This window comes from Dendrobates tinctorius, unplaced genomic scaffold (assembly GCF_039654945.1).
Source record: "Dendrobates tinctorius isolate UK_male_01 unplaced genomic scaffold, ASM3965494v1 ptg000014l, whole genome shotgun sequence".
Taxonomy (NCBI): Eukaryota; Metazoa; Chordata; class Amphibia; order Anura; family Dendrobatidae; genus Dendrobates; species Dendrobates tinctorius.
In genome coordinates this window covers 4,802,630-4,825,704 of record NW_027361682.1, presented here as the reverse complement: position 1 = coordinate 4,825,704, position 23,075 = coordinate 4,802,630, and the positions used below count along the sequence as shown (strand labels likewise).

Genomic DNA, 23,075 nt, shown 5'->3' with positions numbered 1-23,075 from the left:
AAATTTTTGTGGAAATGCAAAAACTGAAAAGTGGGGCGTGCAATATTATTCGGCCCCTTTACTTTCATTGCAGCAAACTCACTCCAGAAGTTCAATGTGGATCTCTGAATAATCCAATGTTGTCCTAAATGACTAATGATGATAAATATAATCCACCTGTGTGTAATCAAGTCTCCGTATAAATGCACCTGCTCTGTGATAGTCTCAGGCTTCTGTTTGAAGCACAGAGAGCATGAAGACCAAGGAACACAACAGGCAGGTCCGTGACACTGTTGTGGAAAAGATTCAAGCCAGATTTGGATACAAAATGATTTCCCAAACTTTAAACATCCCAAGGAGCACTGTGCAAGCGATCATATTAATAATCTTTATTTTTTATTTTTATATTCCGCAGCGCTTTACAGTTTGCACACATTTTCATCACTGTCCCCGATGGGGCTCACAATCTATATTCCCTATAAGTATGTCTTTGGAGTGTGGGAGGAAACCGGAGTGCCCGGAGGAAACCCACGCAAACACGGGGAGAACATACAAACTCCTTGCAGATGTTGTCCTTGGTGGGATTCGCTAACCACTGAGCCACCGTGCTGCCCGTGATCATATTGAAAAGGAAGGAGTATCATACCACTGCAAGTCTACTAAGACCCGGCCGTCCCTCTAAACTTTCATCTCAAACAAGGAGAAGACTGATCGTAGATGCAGCCAAGAGGCCCATGATCACTCTGGATGAACTGCAGAGATCTACAGCTTAGGTGGGACAGTCTGTCCATAGGACAACAATCAGTCATACACTGCACAAATCTGGCCTTTATGGAAGAGTGGCAAGAAGAAAGTCATTTCTCAAAGATATCCATAAAAAGTGTAATTTAAAGTTTGCAACAAGCCACCTGGGAGACACACCAAACATGTGGAAGAAGGTGCTCTGGTCAGATGAATCCAAAAATCGAACTTTTTGTCAACAATGCCAAACAATATGTTTGGTGCAAATTCAACTCAGCTCATCACCCTGAACATAACATCCCCACTGTCAAACATGGTGGTGGCAGCATCATGGTTTGGGCCGGCTTTACTTCAGCAGGGACTGGGAAGTTGGTTAAAATTGATGGGAAGATGGATGGAGCCAAATACAGGACCATTCTTGAAGAAAACCTGTTGTGAGTCTGCAAAAGACCTGAGACTGGGATGGAGACTTGTCTTCCAACAAGACAACGATCCCAAACATAAAGCAAAATCTACAATGGAATGGTTCACAAATAAACGTATCCAGGTGTTAGAATGGACAAGTCAAAGTCCAGATCTGAATCCAATCGAGAATCTGTGGAAGAGCTGAAAACTGCTGTTCACAAACGATCTCCATCAAACTACACTTAATTAACGGCGCTGTGGGAAAAGTATAGAGCGCCCCCCAGAGTCGGATTTTCTCTGGGGTCTCGGCATGATTCAGGTCCCTTTGACTGACCCCGCTTTTGCGACCGCCGTTATTAACCGTATAAACGGCGACCGCAAAAAAAAGCAGCGATTTTGTATTTAATTTCTCTCTCCTCTGATGTGATCGCATGTCAGAGGATAGAGAAATAGGGTCCCCGATCCCCCCCGGGTACCTCCTGGTGGTCATCGGGCCCTCCTGCATCCTCTGGTGGGCGCTGCCATCTTTGTCCGGGAAGAAAATGGCGGGCGCATGCGTCATGCGCCCGCCGAATCTGCCGGCTGGCAGATTCCATTCATTAATTCAATGTACATTTTGATCACTGTGATAAACCCTATCACAGTGATCAAAATAAAAAAACAGTAAATAACCCCCCCCCCTTTATCACCCCCTTAGTTAGGGAAATATAATGATATATTTTCATTTTTCCATTAGTGTTAGGGTTGGAATTAGGGTTAGAGATAGAATTAGGGTTAGGGATAGTTAGAGTTAGGAATAGAATTAGAGTTAGGGATAGAATTTGGGTTAGGGTTGGAAATTGGGTTAAGGTTGGAATTTGGGTTAGGGTTTGGATTAGGGTTAGGGGTGTGTTGGGGTTAGGGTTGGAGCTAGAATTGAGGGGTTTCCACTATTTAAGCACATCAGGGGGTCTCCAAATGGGACATGGCGCCACCATTGATTCTAGCCAATTTTGCGTTCAAAAAGTCAAACAGTGCTCCCTCCCTTCCGAGTCCAGACGTGTGCCCAAACAGTGGTTTACCCCAACATATGGGGCATCAGCGTACTCAGGACAAATTGCACACCAACTTTGGAGGTCTAATTTCTCCTGTTACCCTTCGGAAAATAAAAAAAATGGGGGCTAAAAAAATCACTTTTGTGGAAAGAAAAGATTTTTTATTTTCACGCCTCTGCGTTTATTAACTTCTGTGAAGCACTTGGGGGTTCAAACTGCTCACCACACATCTAGATAAGCTCCTTCAGGGATCTAGTTTCCAACACTAGTTCACTTGTGGGGGGTTTCTACTGTTTAGGCACATCAGGGGCTCTGCAAACATGACATGACGCCCGCAGAACATTCCATCAAAGTCTGCATTCCAAAATAGCGCTCTTTCCCTTCCGAGTTCTCCTATGACTCCAAACCGTGGTACCCCCTACATATGAGGTATCAATGTACTCAGGACAAATTGCACAACAATGTTTGTGGTCCAATTTCTCCTGCTAGCCATGTGAAAATAAAAAATAGTGGGCTAAAAAAATCATTTTTGAGAAAAAAAATGATTTTGTATTTTCACTGCTCTGCGTTATAAACTTCTGTGAAGCACTTGGGGGTTCAAAGTGCTCACTACACATCTAGATAAGTTCCTTAAGGGGTCGAGTTTCCAAAATTGTGTCACTTGTGGGGGGTTTTCACTGTTTAGGCACATCAGGGGCTCTCCAAATGCGACATGGCGTCCAATCTCAATTACAGCCAATTCTACATTGAAAAAGTCAAACAGTGCTCCTTTCCTTCTGAGCTCTGCCGTGTGCCCAAACAGTGGTTTACCCCCACATATGGGGTATGTGCGTACTCAGGACAAAATGCACAACAACTTTGGGGGTCTAATTTCTCCTGTTATGTTTGTAAAAATAAAAATTTGGGGGCAAAAAAACATTTTTGTGGAAAGAAAAATGATTTATTTTTACAGCTCTACGTTATAAACTTTTGTGAAGCACTTGGAAGTTCAAAGTGCTCACCTCACATCTAGATAAGTTCCTTAAGGGGTCTAGTTTCCAAAATGGTGCCACTTGTTGGGGGTTTCCACTGTTTAGGCACATCAGGGGCTCTGCAAACGTAACATGGTGATCTCAATTCCAGCCAATTCTGTGTTGAAAAAGTCAAGCGGCATTTCTTCCCTTGCGAGCTCTGCCGTGCGCATAAAAAAAGTTGTTTGACCCCACATATGGGGTATCGGCATATTCAAGAGAAATTGCACAACAAATTTTGTGGTTTATTTTCACTTTTTACACTTGTGAAAATAAAAAAAATTGGTTCTGAAATAAAGGGACTCTCCAAATGCAACATGGCGTCCAATCTCAATTCCAGCCAATTTTGACTTTCGAGCCCTGCCATGCGCCTAAAGAGTGGTCTTCCTTCACACATGGGGTATCGGTGTACTCAGGAGAAATTGCACAACAAATATTGTGGTTCGTTTTCTCCTGATACCCTTGACAAAATAAAAAAAAATAGTGTCAGAAGTAAAATTTTTGTAAAAAGTTAAATGTTAATTTTTTCCTTCCATATTGCTTCAGTTCCTGTGAAGCACATAAAGGGTTAATAAACTTCTCGAATGTGGTTTTGAGCACCTTGAGGGGTGCAGTTTTTAGAATGGTGTCACTTTTGGTATTTTCTGTCATATTGACCTCTCAAAGTGACTTCAAATATGATGTGGTCCCTAAAAAAATGGTTTTGTAAATTTTGTTGTAAAAATGAGAAATCGCTGGTCAACTTTTAACCCTTATAAGTTCCTAATATAAAAAAAAAATTTTGGTTCCAAAATTGGGCTGATGTAAAGCAGACATGTGGGAAATGTTATTTATTAAGTATTTTTGTGACATATCTCTCTGATTTAAGGGCATAAAATTAAAAGCTTGAAAATTGCAAAATTTTAAAAATTTTCACCGTATTTCCGTTTTTTTCCATAAATAAACACAAGCCATATCGAAGAAATTTTACCACTATCATGAAGTACAATATGTTACGAAAAAACAATCTTAGACTCACTGGACCCATTAATGTGCTCCAGAGCTATAACCTCATAAAGTGACAGTGGTCAGAATTGTAAAAATTGGCCCGGTCATTAACATGCAAATTGGCTCCGTCACTAAGGGATTAAGGACCGAAAATGGGCACATCCTTAAAACCATATAACGCATGACCATAAAAATCTACACTTTCACATACCTGGGGCCTTTTAGGCCTGTGTGCAAATAAAATGGAATAACTCAAACAAAAATAATTTTCAAAGCTTATTTGAAAATTGCAAAGTAACGATGCATTCCCACTAGCGCTGGTGTCTGCCAGAAGGAGATCTGTAATGGATCTGACCTCCTGGTGACCCCAGCTAAGGCTAGCGGAATCCCGGCATTCCAGCAGCCTTAACTGGAGTTACCAAGAGATCAGATCCATTACGGATCACCTCCTGGCAGACCCCAGAGCCAGTGGGAACACAGCCTAAGATGTGAATAATTCAAAACATTACTATGTGCAAAAAAAAACCAAAAGAGTAACTGAACGGGCTTAAAACGCCCAATATACGCATTCGATATAACTCTTTATAATAATGTTTTTTTTGTCTAAAAGTTTTTTGTATAAAAGTTGCAGTAAACATGCTGCAGGAATATCTTTTTTCAAAGGTTCCTTTTCTACTTTACTAATGACCGCAACAACTTTCACACGTTATCTGTTTGGAAGAATGCTCCTTGCAGACATTTTGTCCACAAGTAGTACAGACACATTCGGATTTCCTGTCCTTCTTTGCTGGACAAATATAACATCGCTTTCTTTTTTTATCTCTTGGCTCTGGATGTTCCTGAAAACGTATACCACATCGGATCATATCTTCTGCTGTTTGCCTTTGTAAGCATTTTGTTCTGCTTCTCTCCATCATGTTAGGCATTAAAAGTTCATAGCAAAGTTCTGTCAAGTATAGACGTCTCTTGTCCTTTCTGTTGGCATGGAATTCTGGATGAGTTTCACTATAAACAATATAGGTATTGAGGGCTGACACATCTAGCATATTATAAAAAAGTACAGGCCAACGTTTTGCCTGCCTCTTGCATGTATACTCTCCAATCATTTCGTCCATCTTGTCCACTCCTCCTTTGGTTTTATTATAATGCAAGATGATTTCGGGTTTCTGTTTCCTGTTATTGGTGTCTATACTTCCATCACGGTGCATTGTACTCAGTAATATCACAGATTTTTCTTTCTTAGCTTTATAAGACACCATTGTCACTTGATTGCAGAAACCAAATACACTATCATAAAGTTGTCGATGTTGATTGTGCTTCATGATTGGAGGAATTTCTCTGCGGTTTTGCTTCATTGTACCAACAAGTGTAAGTTGTTTCTGAAGCAAAAAATTGCCCAGTTCAAGATTGGTGAAGTAGTTGTCCATTGTTATATTTTTTCCAGAATAGAAAATTGGTTTCGCAAGTGTTTTTACTACGTCAGAACATAGGTCTTTCTGGACTGGAGCGTCAACATCTTTGCCACAGTAAATCAGACCATTCATTCCATAATAGCTTGTAGAATCAGACATCCAGAAAATTTTAATACCATATTTAGCAGGTTTGCTGGGCATATACTGAATGAAATTGCAACGTCCCCTAAATGCAAGAAGTTGCTCATCCACTGTCACATTGTCACTAGAATGGTAATGCTTAGTACAGTTCTTGATAAAAAGATTCCAGATGTAGCTAATGGGGGCTAATTTATCTGTTTCCAACCTGACAGGATGAGTTCTCTTGTCATCAAAACCAATCAATCAAATTTATTATCGCCAAGTACATATTACATATATACAAGGAATTCTTTGTGGCAAAGAGGCAACATAATATATAACAACAGATACAACAAGTAACATCTAACAAGACAGATACAGTATATAGTCTACACATGACGATTTAATTGTTGAACAGAGAGTGGATAGAAGCTGTTCATATGGCGGTTGGTACTGCATTTGGGGACTCTGAAGCGACGTCCTGAAGGGAGTAGTTGGAATGAGGAGTGTCCCGGGTGAGAGGGATCGGATGAAATTTTCAATGCGTGGGATCGAATACTCTTATCATAAAGATCCTGGATTTTAGGAAGGGGGGAGCCTATAATTCTCTCTGCTGTTCTGAAAGTCCTTTGTAAGCGGAGTTTGTCATGCGCAGTGGCTCCCCCATACCAGACTATCAGAGAGGAACAAATCACAGATCTGATGACAGCATTAAAGAATAAGATCAGCAGATTCTTAGACAAACCATATCTTTTCAGCTGACGCAGGAAGAACATCCTCTGTTGTGCTTTTCTTATAACAGCATCCACGTTTTTCCCCCATTTAAGATCATGAGAGATGATAACACCAAGGAATTTGGTCTCTGTGACCCTAAGAACCACTTCGTCATGGATGTAGATTGGAAGTATCTCATGTTGATCTTTCCTAAAATCCACAACCATCTCAGCAGTTTTTTTAGTGTTGAGTACAAGATTATTGGCTTTACACCAGTCACATATTCTTTCCACCTCACTCCGATACAAGTCTTCAGCATTTCCCCTGATGAGACCAATCAGTGTCATATCATCGGCAAATTTCAAGATTTTTACTGAGTCTGCTGAAGAGATGCAATCATTCGTATAGAGAGAAAACAGTAACGGGGACAAAACACACCCCTGAGGTGCCCCGATGTTTGTGACCAAGGTGTCCGAAGTGAATGGTCCAACTTTTACACTCTGTATCCTGGCTGTCAGGAAGTTATAAATCCACAAGCATAAGTTGAGAGGGACTCCAAGAGCTACCATTTTCTTATGAAGTAAATTCGGATCAATGGTATTGAACGCTGAGCTAAAGTCCATGAAAAGAATCCAGACATATGAGTGCCGCTCATCTGTATGATCCAAAATGATCCAAAACGAAGGCTTCTCCGAATATCCTCAAATCTATTGACTGACATTGTAGCTTTGTAATGTGGATCTGAAAAAGGGTTCATAAAGAGTTCTCTGATAGGAACATCGTATGATTTTGTACTCCCTGCCAGAAGAGTAAGGCCAATATAAGCATACAGTTCCTCTTCTGTTATATTTTTCCATGTTTCTTTTCTTCCTGAAGCGATACGTTTTCCTTCTAAGTTAGTACACAAAACTACCTCATCTACAATATCATCTGAAAAAAATTTACAGAACATATCTCTTTTGGACAAGAATTGTGGAATTCCTACAGTTCCTTGAGCAACTCTTACAATATTATGTGATGGGGTTCGTCCAAGAACCTCAGCAGTACTGTTCCAAAAAACATTAGTTTTGGATGTTCTATTTGTATGTTCTGCTGGATCCATTACTTCTTCATCATCTGAAGAATCACTGGACGATGAAGTAGAGACATTAGCTGGTGGCATGTACTCTTCATCAGACAAAGAAAGTTCACTGTCTTCATCACTATCAAAAATGATTGCTTCGATTTCTTGGTCAATTAAACCCCTGGATGTAGACTGTGCCATTGTAACCTTAGAAGTCAGTAAACTAAAATGAAAAAAAAAAAAAGATTACAATCAGGGTTGTACACTCTTTGTTAGTGTGTGTGCTAAGAGTAAAGTGCAGACCCCTCCTCTCACCTTCAGCAGGTCACCACTTTCTTTTAGGTGCAGTAGAAGCTTTTGGATTTTTGGAACTCAGAAAGTTTCTTTTTCAAGAAACAAGAAAGCTGACTCAGTTTTTGTTTATTTTTTTAACAAGTTAAAATACAATTTTTGCTACAATATGTTGGATCCGTTTTTGGTCCCTCCGTCTGTTTTTGTTTTAAAATCTGTGTGTCATCCAGTTTTTTGTTTGTCAAAGCCTCTCATATCAACTTCTCAGTGAAGAATGGACAGCACCGAGATGACAACACGGATGACATCTGAGTGTTACCAGTGTTTCTCACAGACACATTCACTTGAACGGGAAAGTTTCCCCTACAAATGTAATGAAAAACAGAAGTCTCCAGTTTTTCGCTGACAGCCTCGGGCCGTGTTCACACTTTTGTTTGTGAGTTTTCTTTTTTCTGTTCCAAACAGGATTTATGTTCAAACCTGATGTGTTGTACAAGCAATGCAATCAGAAGCAGAGTTGTCCCATTTCTTGCGGAATCTGTCTGGGCTCCGATATTTTTTAAGAATGGAAAGTTCTGCATCATGAGATCGTTTTTACCGTTCCAACAACAACTGCGTCAGTTATATACTGGAATATTATTTTTGTAAAGAAGAATGCTACTGCAGCGGGTATCACATAAGTACGTAACCCAACTTTCCACACAGACTTTTCTTACCTCTGCTGCTAGCATTCACTCGATTTCTCCCGTGTATCCCCCCTACTCTGGAACGCTCTACCACAACATATCAGACTCTCGCCTACCATGGAAACCTTCACAAGGAACCTGGAGACCTACCTCTTCCGACAAGCCTACAACCTGCAGTAACCACCGATCCACCTAACCGCTGCACGACCAGCTCTATCCTCGCCTACTGTATCCTCAACCATCCCTATAATAATAATTAATAATAATAATGCTGCAGTTTTCAGGCTGAGAAATGTATCGTGTACATAGCAGTGCAGCCTATGGCTCACTAGTAATGTTTCTGCCTTCCATATTGGGGTCCTGAGTTCAAATTCCCAACACTGACAAGTGTCAAAAATAAATTTAGAGACATCCACTGAGCAGTGTCCGGGGTTAGACAAGACTATGAACACAGAAGAATCCCTCCTAAAGCAGAGAGACAACTATATAAAATAATGTTAAAAGTTTTTTTTTTGTTTGTTTTGTTTTAGCAAGAAATCCATATGTGTAAAAGTCAAATAAAAAACATCCATCCAGGGACTGAGTAGAACCTGTGACTTCTCTGCATTTAGTGGTCACTACTCACCTGTGCAGTTCTCTGTAGGAATCTCCTCTTTACACCGCTCATCACCCCTCACATATGTCTCTGTAGTATTAATAAGGGGCAGATCTTTACCCTGGAAGATTGTAAAAGTCACAGATGGAGAAGTTGTATAAATCAATTTGAAAAACAGAAATAGTAAATGAATATGGCAACCAAAAAATACACCATATTTGGCATTCATGGGCCCTAGGCAATTTAAATGGTCACGCCATGCTCCCTACTGGTAAGACAGACTAAGGGTATGTGCACAAGATGTCATTTTCACGTGGATTCTGTCTGGAAGTCATCCGAAAAACGGATTTGCAAACGGGTAAAATACATTGTGTGCATGTACCCTAAGGGTGCATATTCCCTTTATTAGGTAGTAAAGGCCACCCATACACATTAAAGTAATGTCTTCCTAACATGCTGATACCAAGGGATTTCGCTGACAGTTTAAAGTGTATCGAGGCCTGACTGATGATATCAGTGCAGATAATAATGTCTGATTGCAGACTGCAGATCCTTTTGTTCTCCAAGAGATAAACCATCAGCAGACAAATCTAGTAGCAGTTCTCTCATTGAAAACAAAAAAGAGCTCAGTTTGCCAGCTGACAACTATCTTAAGTGTATGAGGTCTTTAGTCAAACAGTTGTTCAGCTGATTTATTTGGCCTCATTCAGAGAGTCATCTTTATAGTCTTTGTGTTGTACATGTGTGCAATGAACAGCACACTTGTGAGCGGGTTGCGGGATGCAGGGACAGACGGGAGACAGATCAAAGGTTAACGTATTTACTTTAACAGGAATATACTCCACACACGTGGTTGAGCAGTTATGCAGGGTTATTAAAGTAATGTGGAAAACAACAGGAGAATAAAGTCAGCGAAGACTTGTTCCGGTGGAGTACTAGGGTGAGCGAGGGTCCGGTGGAGTCTTGACGCAACAGTTCATCTCCAATACCCTACACAGGGTTCTTAATCCGGGGATTGTGGTCGCGGTCAAAGTGCGAGCCACAGCACAGTTCAAGCCCACTGTGGCTCAGAAGATATGGACAGGCGAGTCAGGGCACAGTTCACGGTCACGTACCCGGTCTCTCTGAAGCGGTATGAGCGCGGCACAAGCAGGCCCAGAGTGTTCGGCACCCTGGTTTGCGAGAGCCAACGGTCACACTTCAAGTCTCTGTCTACAATCTCTGCGGTTGGCAGCGGGGAATCTCAGGTGTGGACCTGCGCTGCTACGGCCCTGCAGAGACGGAACATTCAATTCTCCCTCCTGCATGCTTTTTCCCACCAAGTCTGCACCGCTCTCCCTGAGCTAGCCACGCCCCCCGCTATTGAGTGCAAAGGTCGGTCCGGTTTCTTAAGCTTCCCCCGGACAACAGAGGAGACAGCCTCGACAGTTCTGGACCCGGCGCAAGAAAGGTACCCTGTTATGAGTTCATTTTCTCCTTCACCTCTGATGTCTGATGAAATCCCTCTGCTGGTGAAAGGAGGTAGTGAAATTGATCTGGATGGGAAGAACCTGTCATCTGAACAGGTGGAGTGTGATTGGACATCTGGAATTTCTGAGTGGATAAAAGGCAGCCGACGCCCTGCTGGGTTGCTGGTGATCCTTTCTGCTCTGAGCTCTGGCATCCAGTTTAGTTCCTGTCTACTAAAAGCTAAGTTTTTGCTCTGCTATTTTTCCATGAGATTTTGTCTGTTTACTTAGTGTTTGTGTTCAGCCTGCCCTGGTTGGGACGGGCTGAACTCCATTTTTGTCTCTGATCAGTTGATCTCTTTGCTCTGTCTTCAGAATATACCTGAGTGCTGATATAGAGATTTTGAAGTCTAGTGACTTCAGGGCCTTTTCTATCAGACGTGTTGGACATTATTTTTGGCAGGGTTTTTTGCGTGATTGCAGCCAGCATCTTTTCTGTCCTTTCCTATCTAGCTAGTTGGGCCCCATCATTTGCTCAGCCTGTCTTTCTGTCTGCGTTTGTGTTTTCATCTGTTTTTCAACGACAATACATGTTGGGGGCTGTCTATTGCTTTGGGGTCTGCTCTGGGGCAGTTTAGATTTCCCCTTTCTTTCTTTAGGCTTATGTAGCTCTCCGGCTGTGACGAGGGGTCTAGGGCACCATAGGAACCCCCCACGGCTACTGTTAGTTGTGGTGAATAGGATCAGGGGTCTGCAATCCGCTAGCTACCAACCTCTCCGGTTTTCTGGACTTAGCTTGTGTTTTTGTTTTTTCCTCCTCCGGTGACTCATTCATAACAGTACCCCCAGTCTGGTCCTTCTGCTTACACTCTGACCCTATAATGATCTTGTATAAATAAATTAAAGATTACTAAATTGGAGTAGTGGGTTTTCACAGATGGAATATAGAGGACAAAATTGCACTTTATGCTAACGATACTTTATTATTTTTGGCCGAAGCCTCCAAAACATTACCTGTAGCTATGGAGACAGTTGAGAAATTTGGGAAATATTCGGGTTTGGTGATTAAGTGGACTAAATCAGTATTGCTTCCACTGGATAACTAGAATATTAATGCACCACACTATACTGATTCGGGCTTACAAGTGGCCACTGAATTTAAATATCTAGGCATTAATGTAACATCTAAAATAGCCGACTATGAGAAATTTAACCTTAACCCAATATTGGCGAGATTCAAATGCAAACTGGACACATGGTCTAAACTACCACTGTCAGTTGTGGGTCGCAGCAACTTGGTTAAGATGATCTGGATGCCACAATTGCTATATGTATTACATAATGCTCCAATTTGGCTGCCCAAGAGGTATTTCTTTAAAATTACTGGGATGTTCAGAGACTTAATGTGATGGTCACGTGAGACTGGACACACCGCCTCCAGCAGGGTGAATTTAAATAATAAGGGGAAACACCAGGGAAAGCGATACAATGGAGGGCCCTGCGATAGGGAACGGGGATGTGGAGACCTCCTGCACTCCCCTGAGCCAGTCTCTACACTCCTAACAGTCCACCTGTCGCCGAGCTTGAACCTAAGAACCCTAGTTCGCCCTGCACCTAGCCCTCTCTAGTGAAATGGACGGTTCAGAAACTAATCCCACCACTGCACTGAAACACACATAAGGGAAGTTAGAAACAGGGATAACACCACTTAGCTTTGCTCTGTTGCTCTTGCTCCCAGCAACAGAGTCCACCACCAGAATGCAGCTTTCCTCCAGAATCGCTGCTACTTCACCAAGCTTTGTAAGAGCTGCAAGGAACTCTCTCTAGCTCCTTCCACACCAGGACTCTGACTGAGCTGCCAGGAACTCTCTCTAGCTCCTCCACCAAGGATGGTTGAAATGACGAATATCACCAACAATGATTGCAACCACCTGACACTCTTTTATAGGTAAGAGCCAGCAATCACACCTGCTTCATAATCACGTGCACTAAACTAAAGTAACCAGAGTGCAATGACCCTAACGGCTACTGGGGGCAAAACTAGAACTGAAACCACCACAGTGCAATGACCCTAATGGCCACCGGGGGCAAAACTATCTTTAAGCACACAGCTTAAGAAAAAAAAGGTTACTAGTGCATTTATCTGTCATAATCCAACCTGGATCATGACACTTAATCTGGGGTAGACAATCTCCAAGGATCAAACTGGAAACTCTGCAATGAGATAATACAATGGGTTGCCTTGCAGTCCCAAATCCGTGGATTATATGGCAGCTCAGCTCCAGCACATTAATGGGTGGGATGACTTCAACGCTTACTACTCCAGTTACATTTTAAAATCACTCAGACTCTATGAAGCATTCGAGGCACAAAAATTTAAGTTATGCTCTTGTAGAACCCCAACTACGCTGTATAAGGTATAAAAGGAATTTCACAATTTACATCATTGTGGGAAACGCCATGGCTCCCTAATCAATATAATTTTGGATGGGTTTAAAAATTGAGTATAAAATGAGTAGAAAGATTTACACATGTTTTAAAGGGAAATACACTCAAGGAGTTCTCACAAATACAGAATGAATATGGACTACCCAACACGGAATTTTATAAGTATCTTCAGTTAGGACATGCATGTCAGGCAGAGGGTCCTGTCCTAAACAACGGAGTGATCAAAGAGGATGTAATACAGAGAATAGCCAGCTCACATAACTCTGAAGGAATAATCTCATTACTTTATAGAAATCTGCTGGACCTGGTATTAGCAAAACACCCCATACGGTCAAAAGAAAAATGGGAGGGCATGATAGGCTCTATTGAAGAGGGGCTGTGGTCTGAAACACTGGAAAGCATTCCACAGTTGTCCATGAGTGAATCCCATAGATTTTTCTACTCACAGGTATTGCACCAGTCATATAGGACACCCAATTTCTCCACGATATAGGGTTTCCACCTGACCCCCTATGTGCTAGATGTAAAACATCCCGGGATAACATACTTCATATGCTGTGGACATGCTCCAATTTGGATACTTTTTGGAGGGATTTCTCCAAATGACATACTCACCTCTTGTCGCTGACCGCTGCTCCTCAGCATCGCCGACCCATTGCAGTGACTGTTCAGGCAGAGGGAGCGCACTAATCACGTCATCGCGCCCTCTGACCTGAACGTCACAGCCAGAGGACCAGGGACACTGAGAGCAGCGATGGAACGGGGACAGGTGAATATGGCATGGCTCAACCTCCCCCAGTGCTACTCACACTCCTGGAGTCTGCATATCAGGCTCTGCTACATCACAGTCCCAGCATCTCTCTTCCTGTCTTCTTCCTGTGCGGTCACATGGTACCGCTCATTAAAGTCATGAATATGCTCTCCACCCCTATGGGATTGGAGACGTGTCCATATTCGTGACTTTAATGAGCGGTACCATGTGACTGCACAGGAAGAAGACAGGAAGGGAGATGCTGGGACTGAGATTTAGCAGAGCCGGATATGCAGATGCTAGGAGGGTATAATGTCTCCTGCTCACCCGCTCCCCCTCCCCCGCTGGCTTTCTGGCGTATGACTTGTGTATAGGTCGAGAGGGTCTTTTTCAGCCCAAGAAAGGGGCTGAAAAACTCGGCTTATACACAAGTATATACGGTGTGTCCTTAATAACAATAAGGCAATGATGGGAGCTGTAGTTGCTCTGTCTCCGACATTAAATTCATAATCCCTGATTATCTGCTTGTTAATGTTTAGAGTGTTTTCTGGCTCCATCTAGTGACCAGAGTCATAACCGCAGTGTTATTGTGTGTTTTACTTTCACTTTCTATTTCCCTCCGTTTACAATGCATTCTGGTAAGGGTGCAATGCACCCTATTAGCCTTTTGCAAAGGATTATGGTTAGTTCAGCCCCCATTTTCCCTCCAGTCCACCATTTTCCTTCTGCCTGCTTTCAGAAAGCATCTCATTTTCTCCCCTTGTGATAGCATCGCTGGTATGTATTTAAGCTTCCCACATCTAATTCCGGTCTCATATTAGCCTGCTTAGTTAGTTCTCCCCTGGATAGCTATTAATGCAGATGATGTATTATGTATATATGAATCCCTGATGAACCCAGTATTGATTGTATGCATATATGTTTTTGTTTGTAGTTTCACCGCGCCAATATATCATCACGTTCAATAAAGCACAGATTCAACCTACAGTCTACTTATTGGACCCCGGTATAGCGGTTTAGCTGCCTGTATAAGCTGCAATGTCGTCTGCCTCATTCAGTGAGGACAGAACAGTGAAACAGCGGCTATCCAGCTAGTGGGAATTCAGAGAGAAGAGTTTTCCATCCTGCAGGGGCCAGTAAAACAGCGGCCATCCAGCTAGTGGGAATTCAGAGAAAAGACAGTCTTCCATCCTGCAGGAACTAGTGAAACTGCAGAAATCCATCTATCGAGATTTAAGTCACCAGCTACACAGAGACGTAATACAGCTACAGCAATCTCTGCACAGTCAAGCATTCCTCCAAGACACCATGTCCCACAAATCACACGGCACAAAATCTGTTACTTCTGTCTCCTCAAAGACTATATCCATCAGCAGCGTGGTCGAAATTGCATGCGCAAATGCTTACGCCGCCAAAATGCGAGCAAGTTATGCTGAAGAAGAGATGCAACTTAAATTAGAGAAAGCACACCTAGATGGCCAAGAGCGAAGGTTATGCTTAGAAAGAGAAGAGCAAGAGAGAAAGACACAGTTGGAGAAGGCACGCGTGGATGCCGCCTTAGAGAGCCTAGCAGTAAAAAGAGAAGCTGCCTCAGCACTAGCCGAAGCAGAATCACTAGAAGCCGCACACAACCCTGAGCTGCATAGCCGAAGCAGTACGTCAAGTCTGAAGTTGCCACTGCAAGTTTCGCCACAACGCACATCTCAGTATGTTAATGAACTTCCTGATCCAAACTATAACCAAGAACACGACACATCCAGTGAAGCAAGCGAGAGTCATCATGAGGCTCAGCTCCAGGAAAATGTGGAGCAAAACAAATCTCCTAATGACTACCTTGCCCCTCACCAGGTAACCAACGTGAATCACCTTGCTGACACACCGCACGTCAGACCGAAGAAATATGACACCGGCTGGCGCCACCCTGAGGATACTAACAGGTATGAACGCACCTCACATCACTATCAGGGTGACCCATTACCAGTATACTCTGCTGACAACCGGTTCACAACAGAATTTGCTAAGTTCTTCACATGACATGATCTGGTTTCCAAGGGACTCATGAAATTCACTGACCACGCTGAAGGTTACAAAGCCTGGAAAGCTTCCTTCCAAAATGTCACTAGAGACTTGGGGCTACAACACAGGGAAGAGATAGACCTCTTAGTCAAATACCTGGGAGAAGAGTCAGTCAGAGATGCAGTAAGGATCAGAGACATTAATATAAACCACCCTCAAATCGGCCTTAAAGAGATCTGGAAGAGGCTAGATGAGTGTTACGGGTCAGCAGAGGTAATAGAGAGAACCTTGTTCAAAAGAATCAGTGACTTTCCTAAAATATCTAACAAGGATCTCCAGAAACTTAGAGAACTAGGTGACCTGCTAAAGGAAGTCCTAGTTGCCAAATGTGAAGGTGACCTACAAGGACTTGCATTCCTTGACACAGCCAAAGGTGTTAACCCTATAGTCCAAAAGTTGCCCTACAATCTTCAGGAGAGGTGGCTCACACGTGGTTCCACGTACAAATACAAACACAGTGTTCCATTCCCTCCCTTCTCCGTTTTTGTAGATTTTATACACGAACAAGCAAAAATCAGAAATGATCCCAGCTTTGACTTTGGAATGTCATATGCCACAGAGTCACCAGCTACAAGTCCACGCAGAGCATCTGTGGCAGTGCACAAGACTTGCGTTTCTTCTCCAAGCTCCAGTTACTGGTCTGCTGGCCGCTCTCAATCAGAGACAAAGGTACAGGACCCTGACAAGCAGTGCCTGTTCCATCAGAAGCCTCATCCTCTCCTGAAATGCAGAGCCTTCAGGGGAAAATCTATGCCAGATTGCAGAAGCTTCCTGAAAGAGAACGGTATCTGCTACAAGTGCTGCTCATCCACAACTTACCTCGCCAAGGATTGTAAGGTCATTGTAAAATGCACAGAATGTGGCACCACAGATCATAACACTGCCCTACACCCTGGCCCAGCTCCATGGGGTGCGCAAAACATGCGAGCTGACAGTGAGCATGGCGGGGAGGAAAGGAGCACTGATGCAGCTACGCCAGAGATCACTTCACAATGTACTGAAGTCTGTAAAGGGACAATAGACAGTAGATCCGGTTCAAAAATATGCCTCGTCCGAGTGTACCCAAAGGGTCATAGAGACAAAACTGTTAGACTGTATGCTATCTTGGATGATCAAAGTAATCGATCCTTGGCTAGATCAACATTCTTTGACCTATTCAACATCAAAGGGCCAATCACCCCTTACTCATTAAAGACATGTGCAGGTACTATGACAACAGCTGGCAGGAAAGCCACTGACTACCAAATTGAGTCCTTAGACGGACAATTCTGCCTACCACTACCTACAATCATCAAGTGTAACCAGATCCCACACAATAGATATGAAATACCTACGCCAAATGTGACAATCCATCACGCTCACTTAAAATGCATAGCACACCTTATACTGAAACGCGACCATCAGGCACAGATAATACTACTGTTGGGAAGAGATATCCTACAGGTCCATAAAGTGAGATGTCATATCAATGGACTCCACAATGCTCCCTATGCCGAAAGGCTACACCTAGGATGGGTCATAATAGGAAATGTATGCTTGGGACACATGCATGCCCCATCTTCTGTGACAAGCATGTTAACAAATACATTGGAGAAAGGATGCCCATCTCTGTTTCAACCTTGCAACAACGAGTTCCATGTCAAGGAACTACCATATAGCATCCAACTACCCAATCATTTAATAGACTTTACTCATGACAGCAGTATCGTGTCAGGAGGCTATGAGGATCAGTTGGGGAGCACAGTCTTCCAGAGAACTAAGCAAGACAACCAAGTAGCAATGTCGGTAGAGGACAAGTTGTTCTTAGAGGTAATGGACAAGGGACTTGTAAAAGATGAGACCAACACCTGGGTTGCACCTCTTCCCTTCAGAACCCACAGAGCACATCTACCGAACAACAGAAATCAAGCATTAAAACGTTTCTCCTCTCTCAAATATAATCTGCAAAAGAAACCAGAGATGAAAGATCACTTTTTCTCCTTCATGTTAAAGATGTTTGAGAACTGCCATGCAGAACTAGCACCCACTCTCAAAGACTCTGAAGAATGCTGGTTCCTACCCATGTTTGGAGTATACCACCCTAAGAAACCGGGCCAGATTAGAGTGGTGTTTGACTCCAGTGCTAAGTTTGATGATGTCTCCCTGAATGATGTTCTACTAACAGGACCAGACCTCAATAACAAACTGCTGGGAGTACTTACGTGCTTCCATAAGGATTCCATTGCCTTCATCACTGACATCCAGCAAATGTTCCATTGTTTCCTTGTGAGAGAGAGAGACAGGAACTTCCTAAGATTCTTTTGGTACAGAGGCAAAGATCCTACTAAAGAGGTCACAGAGTATCGCATGAGAGTGCACATCTTTGGCAATAGTCATTCACCTGCAGTCGCCATTTATGGACTCAAAAGGGCAGCTCAAGAAGGAGAAACAGAAAACGGATCAGATGTCAGACAATTCTTACAAAAAGACTTTTATGTTGATGACTGTCTGAAAGCCATGCCTTCAAATGAGACTGCCATCAGTTTTCTCAGGAGAGCCCAAGAGATGCTTGCTTGCTCTAACCTCAGGCTTCACAAAATAGCCTCAAACAGCCAAGAACTCATGGAAGCATTCCCTTCAGAAGACTTGTGTAATAGTCTCAGAGACTTGGACCTGGGGTCAGACCCCACACCAATGCAACGCAGCCTCGGGCTTCTCTGGAATCTACAGTCAGACACTTTCACGTTTCAGGTCAGCCAGGAAGGAAAGCCTTTCACACGCAGAGGTGTCCTGTCTACCATCAACAGCCTGTACAATCCCTTGGGTTTTGCAGCTCCTGTTACTATTCAAGGCAAAGCCATACTAAGAGACTTAACTAAGGAAACATCTGACTGGGATGCACCTCTGCCACCTGATAAGAGAATCCAGTGGGAAGTATGGAAGAACTCTTTAGCAGCCCTCGCCAACCTGAATGTTCCAAGACCATACACCCCTGTGCCGTCTACAGAAATACAAAGCCAAAGATTGTATGTATTTGCAGATGCTTCTGTCAAAGCAATTGCTGCTGTTGCCTATCTCAAAACTGTAGACTCCAAATGTCAGAGCCACATTGGATTCGTTATGGGGAAGGCCAAACTTGCTCCCCAGCCAGAGGACACTATACCCAGGTTAGAGCTTTGTGCTGCAGTCTTAGCCGTCGAGTTGGCAGAGTTCATCGCATTCGAGATGGACATCGACCTGACACAGGCCAAGTTCTACTCAGACAGCAAAGTAGTCCTGGAATACATCTACAATGAAACTAGGCAATTCTACTTTTATGTCAACAACAGAGTGCTATGAATTAGGAGATCAGTTCATCCAAAAAGTGGCATTACATTCCCACCGACCAAAATCCTGCAGATCATGCAACTAGAGCAGTTGACGCAAGTCGACTAGGAAGCATAACATTGCTCTCAGGACTAAAACTATTGTACACTGAGGAACGTTTTCCGGACACCTTTGAACTAGTGAGAGAGGACTCAGATGCTGAAATCCGCCTTCAGGTGCCTACACTTCATACATTGACTCCAGCTACAATCCTCACCCAGAAAACAGGATTATCCAGTGCCCCTCCAGGAGGATTCGACATTAAGGACCTCCACAAGTGCCAATGGAGACAGGTACAAAGTCTTGCAAACACATTCTGGGACAATATTTGTCTACCCTGCAGCCACGGACGAAGTGGCAATCTACCAGGCCTAATCAGAGGATTGGTGACCTCGTCGTTGTGAAAGTCTGCCAAGTCCACCGAAACCACTTAGTCTAGTGACCGCAACAGGATGGCCAAAGGGAATGAACTTAAGACATTCTCCAGACCAGTAACTGAGCTGGTCCTATTGTTGTCTTCGGAGAAAAAGAATAGTGACATCCGTTTGATGCCAGACGGGGAGTGTTCTGTCTCTGACATTTAATTCATAATCCCTGATTATCTGCTTGTTAATGTTTATACTGTTTTCTGGCTCCATCTAGTGACCAGAGTCATAACCGCAGTGTTATTGTGTGTTTTACTTTCACTTTCTATTTCTCTCCATTTACAGTGCATTCGGGTAAGGTTGCAATGCACCCTGGTAGTCTTTTGCAAAGGATTATGGTTAGTTCAGCCCCCATTTTCCCTTCAGTCCACCATTTTCCTTCTGCCTGCATTCAGGAAGCATCTCATTTCTCTTCTCCCCTTGTGATAGCATCGCTGGTATGTATTTATGCTTCCCACATCTAATTCCTGTCTCATATTAGCCTGCTTAGTTAGTTCTCCCCTGGTTAGCTATTAGTGCAGATGATGTATATGTATATATGAATCCCTGATGAACCCAGTATTGATTGTATGCATATATGTTTTTGTTTGTAGTTTCACTGCGCCAATATAACATCACGTTCAATAAAGCACAGATTCAACCTACAGTCTCCTTATTGGACCACGGTATAGCGGTTTAGCTGACTGTATAAGCTGCAATGACGTCTGTCTCATTCAGTGAGGACAGAACAGTAGTTATCATCTAACATCAGGCTGTGAAGCACTGCTAGTAAGTTTTTTATTCATGAAATTTGTGTATGTGCACGTAATGTAGTGTGAGTGTATTAATACACAATTAGTATTAATACACTCATACACTTCTGCCTTCTCCAGTGTCAAAGAACATTTTTTTCTGCTTCTCAGTGACGTCACCGCAATTGCGAATAGCCGGCTCACTCTATACTCTATGTGTGAGCCTGAAGTATCTTTTACAATGAAAGCCTCTGGAGCTTTGTTTTAACGCTTCATAGGTTTCCATTGAAAAAGTCACTTCTGAGTCATGCAGTGCACAGTGTGATCCAGACAGTGTGCACAACAGTGGTGTCACTAAGAAGCAGCGAAGAACGGTACTGGACTCCAGAGAGATCAGCAGTAAGTGAGTGTATTAATATACTCACGCTACGTTACATGCATATACACACATACATTTCATGAATAAAATACATAGTGGGAGTGGTTCTATTTGGGGAATATCTAATGTTTTTTAAGCCTTTTAATCCTGAGCAGATCGTTGCTAGTCTTGGTCCTGATACCTCATCGATTTCTCAAAAGAAGTTTTAAAAGGGCACAGGTCAGGTGCATTTATACAGGCCGATAATCGACAACTAAATAAGAGTATTTAATTTTTAAAAAGCTTGAAACCATCAGATGCACAAGCAAAATGTCCAATGGCTGAAATGGTTTTCCACCTTGTTTATATATCATTGTTCTGTAGAAATTAGCGACCACCACACTGTCCTGCCTTATGGAAAACACCTACCACACCTTCCTCACTTATGGACTATGGTCTCCACACTATCCATGCCTCATGCTGCCCCCTTTTCAAAGTGTCCCCCTCACTCTGCCGCCTGACTATTCGTCCCTTGTAGGTACATTTACCATAAGATAAACAGCTGCCATGAAGAGATGAATTTGGTCGGCCGCAATACTTATGCAATCTCTTGTGTACAGACCTCCATCTACAGATATGAGATACCAGGATGTGGCAAGAAAATATTCCCACATTATTACCCCACCTTCACCGGCCTGAAGTGTTGATGTTGGATGTTTTTCCTTGATCACCACATTCTCAGTATAGCTTTGATACCATTGTAAGGAGAATCTCCACAAAGTTGGTAGATTTTGAAATACTGGTCCTGGCTAACGTAGCATCGATAACCAAGTTTAAACTTGCTCAGATCACTCACTCTTCCAATTTTAATTTGGATTCTGGGTGATAACTCATCACTTCATTTTATACTATACTCCAGGGGAACAGGTCTCACTCCACACTATGAAGCTCAAATCAGGAAAGTGCCGGTGTGTCTAATACATTGTCCGTTCAGTGTATTATACTGGTGGATAAAACCAGACTGAACACAAGACCTTCACAGCTTCTACACAGCATAGGGGAGATCTCATGACACCTTCTCTCCATCTACCTGATGATCCTGAGGAACATCGGGATCTTCTTGTTTACAGTCCTGTGGAAGAAGAGGACGGGGACATCTCTCTGGTGTTGTCCTCTCACTGGTTAGATCTGGAGGAAACACATACAGGGACTGAATTCATTCCTTACATACAGATAATAATAGGCCGTGTGTATTTAGTCCTGTCTATTACCTGGTGATGTGAGGGGCTGGGGAACCTCCATCATGACGTCCTTGTACAGATCTTTGTGTCCTTCTATATACTCCCACTCCTCCATGGAGAAATAGACGGTGACATCCTGACACCTTATAGGAACCTGACACATACAATGATACCGTCATCCCCCGATCCCTCCATAGCGTTACTGTATAATGTCCCAGCATTCCCAGCAGTGTCACCTCTCCAGTCAGCAGCTCAATCATCTTGTAGGTGAGTTCTAGGATCTTCTGGTCATTGATGTCCTCATGTATCAGGGGGTGAGGTGGAGGCCCCGTGATTGGGCTCAGGGGTCTTCCCCATCCCTCAGACACAGGGGCCTGACAGCGCCCCCTAGAGGTCTTCTTCACTACTGTGTAATCCTGGTTATGGAGAGACACATTAATAAACCTCACTACAGACATTTCCAGAGTCCTAACCTCTCCAGTTCTGTCCATCTGTTATTCCCATAGATAAGAATGATGTAATGTGACGTCATCAGAATCTCTCACCTCTCCAGTAAGCCGGAAGAGGATCTCTAGGGTGAGGTGTAATATCCTCTCCGCCATCTTGTCCCTGTCCCTCTCCATCCTTGTAGGGTCACTCAGGAGAATTCTCTTATATAGAAGATCTCCACTGAGAGGATCCGATATTGTAGGGACCTGAATGGGGAGAAGATGACGATGTAACATCATAAAGATCCCATGTAAGAAATCTCCGGAGCTGTTACCGGCTTCACACGATCACTACATCCAGTCATGGCCCCGTCCTGCCCCCGGTATAACACACAGTCCCATTATAGGCACACACAGAGATTTATCCCAGGCTCAGCACTGAGGGGGTTAATGCCCCCTGTGCCCAGTAATGGGGAATCTCCAGCACCTACCTCCACCTGCAGAGCCGCACACCACATATATGGCTGTTCTGTGCGCACAGGACCTGGGATGAGGTCACAGGAGGGGAGGAATCAGGGGTCACATGATCAGGGGCCTCAATTTTATGCAGGACTCTGCTGTGCTGGTTGTCATGGTGCTGGATGAGGGGGAAGTTTCTGTGTGGGGTCAGGAGGGGTTTACAGTGTGGATATAGCAGAGCCGTGTGTGTACGGAGCGGAGCCGTGTGTGTACGAGGTGTACGGAGCAGAGTCGTGTGTGTACGAGGTGTACGGAGCGGAGCCCAGTG

At 43.4% G+C, this 23,075-nt stretch overlaps 1 protein-coding gene across 1 annotated transcript in view; it reads right to left on the bottom strand.

Annotated features, from left to right (window-relative positions):
• LOC141070536 (uncharacterized) overlaps positions 1 to 22,763 on the bottom strand; it is a 148,495-nt gene extending 125,732 nt beyond the window's left edge. Inside the window, 5 exon segments of the mRNA XM_073559548.1 lie at positions 9,068 to 9,158; positions 21,710 to 21,807; positions 21,891 to 22,014; positions 22,097 to 22,276; positions 22,406 to 22,763. Coding sequence (XP_073415649.1) covers positions 9,068 to 9,158; positions 21,710 to 21,807; positions 21,891 to 22,014; positions 22,097 to 22,276; positions 22,406 to 22,588 — 676 coding nt within the window. The 5' untranslated portion in view covers positions 22,589 to 22,763.
• Positions 22,764 to 23,075: the final 312 nt, after the last annotated feature.